General features: G+C 39.2%; 1 protein-coding gene across 1 annotated transcript in view; it reads left to right on the top strand.

Annotated features, from left to right (window-relative positions):
• The window catches only part of EVI5 (ecotropic viral integration site 5), a 164,200-nt gene that overhangs the window by 125,883 nt on the left and 24,513 nt on the right, over positions 1-13,804 (top strand). The window contains 1 exon segment of the mRNA XM_032487092.1: positions 6,556-6,651. Coding sequence (XP_032342983.1) covers positions 6,556-6,651 — 96 coding nt within the window.

Genomic DNA, 13,804 nt, shown 5'->3' with positions numbered 1-13,804 from the left:
TCTCTTAATGTAAAGTTTCCTTGGCTGTGTGACAAAAAGATAACGTATTTAAGGTCTGTTCAGCACAATTACAGAATACCAAAATTGTTGGTATGTTGGATCTCTTTTACTTTAAGTTTGTTACTTACCTAGTTAGTTTTGCTTAGGAAAACAGTTAACTGGCAATCTGTTGTTGTTATCAGCTAGACTAAAAGAAAACCTCAAGAAAATGCAGGTTCCTGGTAAATTTATTAGTGTAGCTGACCTTTTCCCACCTGCTTATCAGAAAGAACCATGTGGACATTGCTTGAAAATAGAAGCTATAAAAATACTTGCAGAAAAACTTACACACTAGATAATTGAACGAACTGCCTCAGAATGGAAATTAAATTGATATCCACTTATTAAAATACATAGATAATCGGATTTTTTGATGTTGTAAATATATGGTTATTCAGTTTTTACATTTAAAAAGGATCCTTAAAAGGCTTTATATCAACATATTTAAATGAGACCCCATTTGTAGAACATACAGATCACAGAGTTTTAGATAAAAGGTCATTTGTACACTTATTTATTAAATAGCATTTAAGACATCTCTGACTTCTTACTATGTTTGAAATATCAGCTGTATTCCCTTGAAGCAGACTGTTGAGTCAGAATGCCCCATGCAGAGCTGCCCGACTGTTGTGTCTGTCACACCGGTGCTGATGGTGTGTGACGGGGCGTACTGGGACGGTGACTGTCTTCTTTCTTCAGTTTAGCCAGTGTGCCTTACAGTGTGTTATTTGGTGTGTGTGTGTGTGTGTGTGTGTCTGTCTGTCTCTCCACATAAGTGGTTTAAAGGGCATCATGGTTTTTTATATGTAAAAGAAGAAATCTAATAGTAAACTTTATAATGTTTTATTTAAATCTAAAAGGAATAACTATACATTTGGATTTGATCAAATGTTTAGTGTTTCTTTGGAATTCTGCCTTTTTCTACAATTAATAGAAATTCAAAGAACACCTGTTCTTATAGTTATAAAAACTAACAGTGTGTCTTTGATTCTCACAAGTGTCTTTCAGGAGTCTTTTTCTAAGGTAAAAGCATTCCATTTTTTGTTGTAAAATTTGTTAACTGCCTGGTTTTTCATTATATACCTTTCCTCCAGAGGAATCAAGGTGCTATACCAAGCTTTTTAGTCAAATCCTACAAAGACCCACTTGTGGAAAAACAAATCTTTGGAATCACTTAATCACTTTTTGTAAAACAGATTTAAGAATTCCTATCTTGCCAAACATTTTCTTCATACAAGTTTTCCAATAAGAAAAGACTCGTATTAACTGTCGTTACTGGTCATTTTACCGCTTTTCAAGCCTGAGGCGTCTCTGCGCACTTGCGCTTCTGTTTCACAGCATCAGAGTCTGCCTTGCGCCTTGCGGTTCTGTTTCCCTGAAGGTTTTGTTTAGCTCAGATGGTGTTACTGCCATGGTGTGTCCCAGATCCTCAAGCCCTTTGCCTTCATGGGGGACCTGAATTAAAAGTACCTTTCTCCACGTCTGGTTCCAAACCACAAACATCTAGCTTCTCTTATGCAGAAGGATTTCTTCCTAGCGCTGAATTGCACTTTCCATTTAATCAACCATTCCAAGGGATATAATATGACATGATAACTAAAATTAGACCAAAAGTAAAAGCAATCAGAAAGCACAGTTGAACACATGTGTTCAGATGGGTACCTCTCATCTGACTGGTCTACTTTGGAAGTATTTCTGCTCAGTGCTGCTGCCATTCCTTATGTCACACCTAGAAAATACATTTGGTAAGATTAATGTACAGCGTTAACGCCCCAGTCATGCATATATACATACACACAGGTTCATTTTCATACTCCTTTTCATTAAAGGTTACTACAAGATACTAAATATCCTGTGCCATACAGCAGAAATTTGATTTTTATCTATTTTTACTATATAGTGGTTAACATTTGCAAATCCGAAACTCCCAAATTTATCCCTTCCCACTCCCTTTCCCCCATAACCGTAAGATTGTTTACTATGTCTGTGAGTCTGTCTCTGTTTGGTAGGTGAGTTCATTAGTGTCCTCTTTTTAGATTCCACATATGAGCGATCTCATATGGTATTTTTCTTTCTCTTTCTGACTTACTTCACTTAGAATGACAACCATGTCCATCCATGTTGCTGCAGATGGCATTACTTTATTCGTTTCTATGGCTGAGTAGTAGTCTATTACATAAATATACCACAACTTCTTTATCCAGTCATCTGTTGATGGACATGTAGGTTGTTTCCATGTCTTGGCTACTGTATATAGTGCTGCTGTGAACATGGGGGTGCATGTATCTTTTCAAATTAGAGTACCCTCCAGATACATGCCTAGGAGTGGGATTGCTGGATCATATGTTAAGTCTATTTTCAGTTCTTGAGGAATCTCCATACTGTTTTCCATAATGGCTGCACCAAACTACATTCCCACCAGCCCAGTGTAGGAGGGCTCCCTTTTCTCCACACCCTCTCCAGCATTTATCCTTTGTGGACTTTTTAATGATGGCCATTCTGACTGGTGTGAGGTGGTACCTCATTGTAGTTTTAATCTACATTTATGTGATAATTAGCAATATTGAGCATTGTTTCATGTGCCTAATAGCCATTTGTATGTCTTCATTGGAGAATTGTTACTTTAGGTCTTCTGCCCATTTTTGAATTAGGTTGTTTTTTTTTTTGTTATTAAGTTGTATGAGCTGTTTATATATTCTGGAAGTTAAGCCTTTATCAGTCACATCATTTGCAAATATTTTCTCCCATTCTGTAGCTTGTCACTTTGTTTTGCTTATGGTTTCCTTTGCTGTGCAAAAGCTTATCAGTTTAATTAGGTCCATTTGTTTGTTTTTGCTTTTATTTCCATTACCTGGGTAGACTGCCCTAGGAGAACATTGTTAAGATGTATGTCAGAGAATGTTTTGCCTATGTTTTCTTCTAGGAGGTTTACAGTGTCATCTTATATTTAAGTCTTTAAGCCATTTTGAGTATTTCTTGTGTGTATGGTGTGAGGGAGTGTTCTAGTGTCACTGATTTACATGCTGCTGACCAGCTTTCCCAGCGCCACTTGCTGAAGAGACTGTCTTCTCTCCGTTGTGTATTCCTGCCTCCTTTGTTGAAGATTAACTGACTGTAAGTGGCAGGTTTACTCCTCCGCTCGCTGTTCTGTTCCATTGATCCATATGTCTGGTTTTGTGCCAGTACCACGCTGTTTTGATGACTGTAGCTGTGCAGTGTTGTCTGAAGTCTGGGAGGGTTATTCCTCCAGCTTCATTCTTTTTCTTCAGTATTGCTCTGGCAATTCTGGGTCTTTTGTGATTCCATATAAATTTTAGGATTATTTGTTCTAGTTTTGTGAAAAATGTCCTGGGTAATTTGATGGGGGTTGCATTGAGTCTGTAGATTGCCTTGGGCAGTATGGCCATTTTAACAATATTGATTCTTCCAATCCAGGAGCATGGGATATCTTTCCATTTCTTTAAGTCTTCTTTAATTTCCTTCATCAATGTTTTGTAGTTCTCCATGTGTAAGTCCTTCACCTCCTTGGTCAGATTTATTCCTAAGTATTTTATTGTGTTGGATGCGATTTTAAAAGGGAATGTTTCTTTACTCTCTTTTTCTGATATTTCATTGCTAGTGTAAAGAAATACAACTGATTTCTGTATGTTGATCTTGTGTCCTGCTACCTTGCCGAATTATTTTATCAGCGCTAGTCAGTCTTCGTGTGGAGCTTTTAGGGTTTTCTATATATACTGTCATGTTGGTCTTTGATTTAAGTTTTCTTATCTGGGAAACAGCACTGATAACAAGAGCTGTCACACGGGGTGCCGTGATGGCTACACGTACAGGGCGTGAGTGGCTCCTAGCTCACTGCAAGCCTAGTCTTTCCCACCAGGGCTCCACAAGGGAGGTAAGTCCCGTAGAAAATTGGGTAACTATTTTCTCATTCTTCTAAGGATGTTACATAGCTAGTCCCATGTTAGATCCATAGGAGGTAAGTTAAATCATTACATACAATGATGCTTTAGGCATTTGGGCTAATTCCTTTGGGGAACCTCCGTTGTGAAGGTCTGATAAGTGCTCAAGATTTGTTAGCTATTATTTTGATTGCCAGTGACAGGAATCCATATTCAACCTGGTTTAAATAACAGAGGGATTTTGTTGGTTCATATAAATGAAAAAACAGGTAAGAAAGGCTTCAGAGATGATTTGATTAGGATCCTGGCTTGGTATCTTTGCTATTCTGTTGGTTCTCTTTTTCTCTGGGCATCAAACTAATATATCTAACTAAATTCTCCAAAGGTTTTTTTTTTTTCTTAAGTATGGGTATGGGGTTGAAAAACCATAAGGTGTCTTTTATATATATTTAAGAAACCTAGCATATTTGGAATATAGTCATTGTTAAATTAGTTCTTTTGCTTAAATGATTATATGTGATGTTCACGTGTTTAAATACATAAGAAAAGTTTTAAAGCATGTAGAAACAATGGTTCTTGCACATCTACACAAGTGTTAGTTACATCAGGCTGTTTCAGCAGGTCATATTCCAGTAAAAGGTCTTTAAGGCAGGTTTCCAAAAGAAAAATAACAACAACAACAACAACAACAACAAGAACAAAAATAAACCATGAGGGGGAAGGGACTTACAGGAAGAACTTCATGAAAGAATTTGAGGAACAGACTGAGCGTACGTAAGCATGGGATCGAGGTGGCAGGGACGGTCAGTGCAGAGAGCAGTCCTGCTGGAATGGTGCCCAGACTCCACGGAGGACCTGCGCGTTGTTGCCGGGGCAGTTCTGTCGAGGTCTTCTTTCTGCCAAGGATGTTAGGGGAGGGTGTGTCAAAAGAAAGTAGAGGCTGGATTTGGCTACAGTCAGAGGACCACACCAGATAATATCCAAGGCCCCTTCTTACTGTGAATGGGAAGATAACATTTTCTGTATTGGAAATGCTCTTCACTGCAACTCATTACACTCAGGGTAGTTGTACAGAACCTAAGGTGCATTTTTTAAAAACGGAGAAATATTTAGATACCATGAAGATAACTTTCACAAGAACTTCAGAGCGCTCTCAAATCAAAGTGTCCATCTTTCTGTTCTGTGGATACTGATATTGAATGATCTTCAAGTTGGTGTTCTTGAGAGATGATAGCAAATGTGGAACAGTGAGTATAGTGTTTCTAGTGTGAGTAAAAATATGTGTGTGTGTGTGTGTGTATGTTTGATTGTGGACAGAATGTCACAGGAAGACTCCAGTGAAAAGCTGCTAACCCGTGGCGGTCTCCATGAGAGGAACTGGGTGATTGGGGACTGTTAAACGTAAACTGGTGCTTTCCTGGTGTCAGGATTTACTCAGTAGTTCAGTAGATGTCTCTGGATCTGAGCTTCTCAACATTTTAAACACCTTCACATGGCTTCGTAAACAAATAATCTGGAGATACCAAAAACAGTTGTTTTCACTCTCTGATAGGTCCTTTATCTTAAAAGTTCACATTTGTTTTCAGATGATATTAAAAAAAAAAAAGGCAGCCCCTCCCCTTCCCAGCCTGTCTTCCTGGAGAATGGTCCCAACATGATTCTGGAACTAGATCTTAGGGTTGGGACATTTAATCACATTCCTGAGTAGTTCAACAGAAGAGACTCAGGGCTGTCCTCCCCTTTTGAGAGTGGTTTGGAGAACCTTGTCTCTTTTTGACTTCTCTGTTCCCCAGGCAAAAGCGGGTTCCAGTGTAGCTATAGGGGCTTACTACCTTCTCAGCCAAGCATTTAATCTCTTACGGTATGGATAAAAAAGTATTTGCCCTCAAAATAACTAGGTCAGTGGCTTTGGAATTCTAGGGTATTTTTTTCACTAGTAGACCCATTCAATTATTGATTCCAGAGAGTCTCTCAAAAGGTACATTTTATAAATTGCATTAATTGTAAACAGGTTCCATTAAGCAGTATTTAGAAATATTCAGTATAGTTTACTGTTGTTTTTCAGAAATAGTTTGAAAATAGATTTGTTCAGAATTTAGCCAATTAAAAGATATGCTCCTAAGTGAAGTAAGCCAAAAAGAGAAAGAAAAATGCCATGTGGTATCACTTATATGTGGAATCTAAAAAAAAGGCAAACAAACTTATTTACAAAACAAATAGACTCACAGACATAGAAAACAAACTTATGGTTACCAGAGGGAAAAGGGGTGGGAAGGAATAAATTGGGAGTTCAAGATTTGCAGATACTAACTACTATATATAAAATAGGTGAACAACAACTTTATACTGTGTAACACAGGGAAACTATATTCAATATCTTGTAGTAACTTATGATGAAAAAGAATATGAAAAACGAATATATGTATGTTCCTATACGACTGAAGCATTGTGCTGTACACCAGAAATTGACACAACTCCGTAAACTGACTTCAATAAAAATATATTTTAAAAAAAGAAAAAAATATTTGCCCTTATGCTGCCCTCTATCTTCAAATATTTGAGTACATGCTGTGAAAATTGTCTCTTGATTTTGCTTTGTTGTGTTGTCGCAAAACAGAAAGAAGAAGGGAAGCTTCAAGGACAGCTTAACAAGTCTGATTCTAACCAGTACATTAGGGAACTGAAAGACCAGATAGCAGAGCTGAATCATGAGGTAAGTGATAAATTTTGATCTTCACATATTTCTTTCTTCCTTCCTCTGTATTGTAACACCACTCTACTATTGGTTATGACTGATGTTCATGACAAATAATATCTGTGAATCCTTGATTATGGGTTAATAATGTTTTAGAAGATTATCTTTTTAACAAGAATTTTTCTGTTTGAGTATTGAGCATTTATTTTCCTTAAATCTCTTTAATCATGATCTAAGATGATCAATTAATATTTACATGGCAAATATTTTTATTTTTTTATTGTGATCTGAAAACCCTTGTCAGAGTTACTTTAATTAAACAAACATTTTCTTTATACCTATAGAATAGATTTGTGGTGGTTACCGTTGTGGAGAGAGGGAAGTCTCTTTGCTCTTGCCTTCTTTTTTCCCTTCATGGTGGTATTACTGAGATTGCAAAAAAGGATACTTGCCTAATATCAGTTAACAGATTTCTCAGTGCATGAATGCTTTTTAAACGGGCGCTAACTTGAATCTGTGAGATTCAACTCATGAAGTTTTCAGGTAGTTTTACTAGATACTAAGTAATTAAAATTATTTAAAGTAATGTGTTTTGATTAGAGAGATCCTTTTTGTTGATGTGGCTCTAGGTCAATTTCCTTGTTCTTTATTATTTTCTAATGATAAATATCTGGCTAAACATGAATGGAAAAGCATGTTTCTCATCTTGAATTGTTTGTACAATAATGTTTATTCACAGTGATGAGATTTGAATGAGTAACATAAACTTCATTTGTTAAGAAAGAAACGCATCTTCTTCTCTAAATTAATTTGAACCTCAAAGGAAAAAGTCTGGGCATTGCCCTTTTCCTGGTGTGACAGTCTTCAGTTAAAGTCTGAGTGTTCTGGGCGATACCTCCTGGTGGTGGTCAATCTAAGTAAATTCTGAATGAAAAAAACAAAACGTTAACAAAAATGATAAATCTTAGATGTGACTTAATTTAATCTGTCCTGAAATTTGGGGGGCCGTTCCTATACATATTCCTCTTCAGCTGTGATGACATTTGAGGGATTCAGGGTCACGGATAATCTTTACTTGTTTGTGTGCATTTTGTATAATCCGTTCTGGTCTGGTAGCCAGGTATGAAAGAACAAGTTACACATAAGCATATTCTAGAAATCCCTATTCTTTTGAAAACCTTAGGAATTATTCCTTGTTTTCAAAAGGTTTTCTCAAAGGAAGTTATGAGTAAAATAAAGCAATCTCCCGTTTATAATTTTGACGTCTGGTGATAAGGGATGGACCTTAAAAATAGTGCTGCCCTCCTCCTCAGGCCTGGCAGAAAACAGTTCACGTGAGGTTTAACTTGAATGTCAGTTTTTTGTGTTAGGCCTGTGAAGGCAATCTTTTATCTTATACAAAAAGTGAAAAGAAAATTTATTAACATGTAGAATTTTCTACTGTTAAAGAGCTATATTGTGCAAATTAAGAGGTTAGATTAAATTTACTATTAATGCGAAACCCTTATAGATCTTTAGTTAGAGACTCCTTTTCATTGTTTTCTGAGCAGAGTTTAATGCATTCACCTGTTCAGAATTTTATAACTAAAGAAAGGAAAAGTGAAAACAAGTCAAAGTGTAAAACCAAGACACTGGTTGTAGCAGACTGACTGCAGAGACTGCCATTTGTTGGACCAGCTTCTTGAGAAGTTTAAATGTTATCACTGTTTTGTTCTAGTGATTGTCTCTTCCTGTATGTAGCACTTCACAGTGAAGGAAAAAGATAACTGAAGTCAGTCTGATCTTCCCAGCGTAACTTTTGCCTGTATGCTAGAATTTCCCAGAATCGTTGGCTTTCAGTGTAAGAATTAACTTTTACATACTGCCGTTGTATTTGAGCATGTGACGTCAGTAGTCACTCTGTTAGCTGGTGTGTGTACGTCTCTACATGTTGAAGGGAATGTTGAGACGAACTTCGCAGATTCTTCCTCCCGTAGAGACAGCACTGTTGCGCGTGTCTGACTGACACTGTGACCGCTGTCTGTGCTAAGCCGTCGCAGCTGAAACAGTGAAGTGTAAAATGTGAAATGGTAAAGGGGACTCAGCGGGTTGTTTTTTATGAGTGGCCAAGTATGTTGTGAATCTATAAAACAGCAACAATAGTTACTATTTATTGCATTCCCTCTGTTGGCCAAGCTCTGTGGCAGACACTTCATGTTTGTTGTTACTGACCCTTCACGATAATCCCGTGTGACGGCGGCGTTCCCGGTTGGATGTGTGTGGCAGCAGACTCGCGATGACTAAGTGACGTCCCTGGGGTGACACAGGTGAATGGCTGAGCCGGGACTGAGTCCAGTTTGGCCTGTTCTTTGCTCTGCTGCTCACAGAGATCTTAGATTGGAAAACGTGCCATCAACATTTAACATCTTAATTTCAATTAATGGCAATATTTTAACTACGTTGTTCCTCCTTGACACATGAGCTTGCGTCCACGCAGTGAGGTCTGCAGCTGACCCGGCCACAAGAGCTCCCTCTCCCTCTCTCTGTTAGCATTGCAAATAGAGATTCGGCTTCACTTCTGCAGCTTACCGGCATCCATCTGCGTGCCTTCTCTGACTCCCAGCCCCTGCAACTCCTACCTTCACCACCAAACTAAGTTTACTCCTAGTATTACCTGCTTACCATAGAAATGTTTTCATTCGAAGCCTCTTACACTCTGCCGGCACCTGTACAGAAGCCACTGTGGAAACCGTGCTGCCCTAGACCTGGCAAGGGCTGTGCTTGCATCCTCCCAGCCCTACATCCGGTCCTCTCGGCAGACACAGGACAGATCCAAACCCCAATTTAAGTGCTTTCCTTACCCCATCTTCCCACTTCCTGCCCTTGCACCCTTCTGTCATCACAGCACCTACTCTGTAATAGGCACTGGGTTTAGACCTGAAGGTAAAGAAGATGGATAGGCAGTCTGGAGCCGCAAGGGGCTCACAGTCTCACAGCGGAGACGCGCGCGCACAGACGCGAACCGTAGCGGATAACGCAGAGCGCGGCGTCGTGGTAGCTGCCGCTCGTTCAGCACTCGCCCTGTGTCGCCCCTGGACCGAGTGTAAGCCTTCCTTTGTTTCTTCTAGTCTTCACAGCAGTCCTCTGAAGTAGGTCGCACCATGACTATTCCTGTTGTAAGTGTCACAAAACCGCGGTTGCGGGGCGTGAAATAGCCCCGCGCGACCACACCCCCGTGCGCGCCGGAGGCGGGGTGCCGGGGGCGGGGTGCCGGGGGCGGGGTGCCGGGGCCGTAAGCCCGTCCGCGCGCTCCCTTGCCGCGCGCCGTGCGGCCGCCTCGGCGCACACAGGGACAAGACAGGAACGGCACCTGAGCTGAGTTTTAAAAAATGAAATTTTTCGGGTAGGTTGGGCGCCAGGAACATTTAAGTCCAAGGCATAAAAGAAAATTGTAGGTTCCAGGAATGAATAAGCCATCTGCTTTTTTCACATTGGTCTGTCTTCTTAACAGCTGCTAACCACTGAAGATGAAGAGTACCTTATCAGTGTCAGGAAGGGGAGATAGAGGAGGTAGAAAGTTACTCTCACCTAGAAGCCAAAAGAAATGTACTCGGGACTCACGTAGGTGCTGACGTATTGAGAGGTACAATCCTCTGGTTCAGCCAAATTACCACTTGACTCGGCTTCTCTGGGTCCTTTGAATCCTGCCGTTTACAGCCCCACGTCCTGTGAAAATGCATACTAAACAGCTGGTTTGAAAATGGTTTGGGAGCAGAAGTTTTATGTTTTCATGTGTTCTTGATGGCAATGTGTCCTACAGATGTTCTAGGAAGAGGTAAGTTTATTCCAGACTAGAAATAGTTCACTTACACTAAAAATTAAATGTTTCCCCATTATACAACTTTGCTGAAGTTTTATGATATCTTAATAAAATAATTTTAATTGCTTTATTGCCTTAAAATATTACAGAAGTAATTCTAGTTCTGTTGGTTTAGTAGCTTTCCTATAAACAGCAAATATCCCCTGTCTTTACTAAGCTGTTTATGTGGTAACCATTAAACCAGGAATAGATCTTTTGGGTAATTATTTTAATCTTCACGGTTATCCTGTGAAAGCTATTATTATTCCATCTTATAGGCTCAGTGAGGCTGAATGACTTGTCCAAGATCCCATAACCAGTGTGTCAGCAGCGCGAGTTCAGGATGAGGACTTTCAGCCAGGCTACAAAGCACTAAACTAGAATGATGTAAAACCAAAGCAAGCTATATATTTTTTTAAAAAGAAAGAGGAAAAAAAACCCACTAAAGCATTTTTATTCATTAATAGCCTACTTTGTTCCAGATAGGATGAAGGAAGTTTGCAAGTAATACAAAATAGCAAACTGTAATTTGTAAGAAAAAAGAAAGAAAAGTGTGAGGATATAATAATGGAACCTGAATGAGACCAATAAAACAGCATCCCACAGAAGTGCCCTGTGTGTGTTTATAAGTGGACCTCAGGCTTGGCTCCAGGATTTTCAGCAGCCAGCACTAAACGGGACACCTGGCCACTTTCAACATTTCAAGGTGTCTGTGTGATAGAAACAGACCAGTTGATTAGAAGAGCCGCAGCTGTTCCTGGTCAAAGACCAAACAACAGTCTCTTCATTGCCCTTCTGTTAAGGAGACCTTCCAGTATGAGTCCACCAGCTACTATCCTTAATATTCCATGATAGTGTGGGTTCATAATCATAAAAATAGAGCAATTTAGAAAACAGAAGCTCTTTCAAAACTTATGTAGAAATACAACACACAGGAAAGCGTCCAGGTGACAAGTTCGCAGCTCTGTAAGTTACCACAGTGATGATCACACCACGCAACTACCACCCAGGTCCCAGAAGTAGCCCCCGGAGCCCCATTCACACCCTCTCCGTCTCTCCGCACTCACTCCTCCTCAGCTCCTCAAAATAACCATGATCTCAGCTTCGGATACAGGAGTGTGAGTTTCTGAATTCTATATAAATGTCTTCTTAGGGTGTATATTCTTTTGCTTGAAATTGTTTGTGAGATTTAACCATGTTATTTGTAAATGTAGCTGTAGGTTATTCTCACCGCTGCATCGCTTTCCCTTGTGTAAATAAAGCTCTAGCTATTTTTTGATGAACGTTTGAATTTCCTCCGTTTCGGCCTGTTGAGAACATTGCTGTTGCCGTGCTGTCATTACGCTCCCATGAGCAGTGAAGACAGTTCTGATTGTCTTACACCCTCACCAGCCTGTGCGGTTGCCAGTCTCCATCTAATTTTAGCCACTCTTTGGCTATGAAGAGGTTTCTCGTTATGATTTTAATGTGTATTTCCCTAAGTACTCACAAGATTGAGTAATTCCCCTCAGCATCCAGAACAATGTTGGCATGCAGTAGGTACTCCATGAGAATGTTCTTAATGAATAAATGATTGTGAAAGGCTTTGCTGATAAGGTAACGTGTAAGTTGTGACAGAAACAGTAAGAAGCTTCCTGATGTGCGAAAAACGGTGGGAAGATCATTCCAGGCAGAAGCAGCAGCCATCACAGAGACCCTGGAAGGAGATGGAGTGGCCTGTTTGGGAAACAGACTAACATGGCTGGAGTGTAGTAGAAGGTGGGGAAGTGGTGTGAGGTAAGGTGAGAGAGGAAGACAGAGTCAAACCCTGAATAGTGTTTTGTAAGCAGGATAAATCGTTTGGGTTTTATTCTTAGTTAAGTGAGAATGGTTTTAAGCAAAGAGTGATGTGATCTGATTTGCCCCGCCTGCTGTATGATGAGTTGATTGTAGGAAGGTCAGAATGGAAATAGGGGAATTCATTAGGAGGCTGTTGAAACAGTCCAGGTAAGAGCAAAGGTGACTTAGAAGGATGGGAGAAATGGACGTCTTAGCAACGCGGATATATTAAAGATAGATTTTAGAGGTTGAGAACTTGCTGATGGGCTGTATGAGGGACATGAGAGAAAGCAGTCGGCGACTCCAGAGATTTTTGACTTGACAGTTGAGTGAATAGTTGGTGCCATTTACTGAAGCTGGGGAAGCATAGAAGATCAAAGCTCTGTTTTTTATGTTAAGGTTGAAATTCCTGTTAAATGTTAAAAATGAGAATATCAGGTAGGCAATGGATATGTGGGTATGAGGTTCTAAAAAGGGGTCAGAGCTAAAAATAGGCTTACTTGTCATTGGTGTGCAAATGGCATTCATACATAAAGAGAAAGGGGTCCAGGAGCAAGTTTGTGGCACTCCTGACCTTCAAGGTCAAGAGAGTCAGCGAAGGAGACCAAAAGCACCAGTAGGATAGTGGGGAACTGACAAATGTGCAGACGTTAGTCTCCCAAAAGGAGACTGTCAAGACGGGAGCATTTCAGCATAGTTGTTTTAATTCGGTTTTTAAACTTCCCTCATCCATCTGAAGAATGAATTTATTTAAAATGATTTCTTCTTCATTTTTCACCAATTATCAGAAGGTGATGGGTGACTTACGAAAGAACTTCAGCAGGAGGTATGGTCTGTCACTGAACGATTACTAAGACCCCCTTCCTGCAGAAATTAGAGAAATGTTAGCTATTTCAGGACAAGGCCGGCCAAAAAAAAATTTTTTTTTTAAAGAAAAAACTATTACAGGCTGGTGGAGCCAACTGTCTTTCTAAGGAAAGTTCATTGTGCTGGTTTCCAGAAGCTCTGTCTCCCTGCCTCCTTTGTTGAGGAGGAATACTTTAAGTTAAGTCATCATATGTCACAAGAATCTTTTATTTCTACCAGCCAAGTACAAAATTAGGAGTTTGAGTAAATAAAAAGAAATCTAAACAAAGCCCTTACTGAAGTTTGACTTAGAAAACGTTTGTATGTTTTTAAATTCTGATATCTCTGTTTATGTATATCTGAGCTATAGGTTTAATTAAATATCTACCAAAAAGTATTTTTAGTGTCCTAAACATTCTTAATATGTTTAATATGTATAGTTATTCTGTTATCAAACTAGAATTTTTGAAACGAGGATCTTTAAGAATCAAATGACAGATGACCCTTTGGTAATGTTTGGATCTTTTTTTCCCATTTTCTTTAGTTTAATAATAGTAAAAATCATTTAAATTTGAATTTTTTTTTAAAGAAGCTTTTTAAAGACTCATTAAACATTGATTTTCATCTAGGTATTAAAACTGGAATATTAAAGGTGGAGAAAACTTTAAT

The sequence above is a fragment of the Camelus ferus genome, chromosome 9 (assembly GCF_009834535.1).
Source record: "Camelus ferus isolate YT-003-E chromosome 9, BCGSAC_Cfer_1.0, whole genome shotgun sequence".
Taxonomy (NCBI): Eukaryota; Metazoa; Chordata; class Mammalia; order Artiodactyla; family Camelidae; genus Camelus; species Camelus ferus.
The sequence above is the reverse complement of the archived record's forward strand: the minus strand, read 5'-3'. Positions and strand labels throughout refer to the sequence as shown.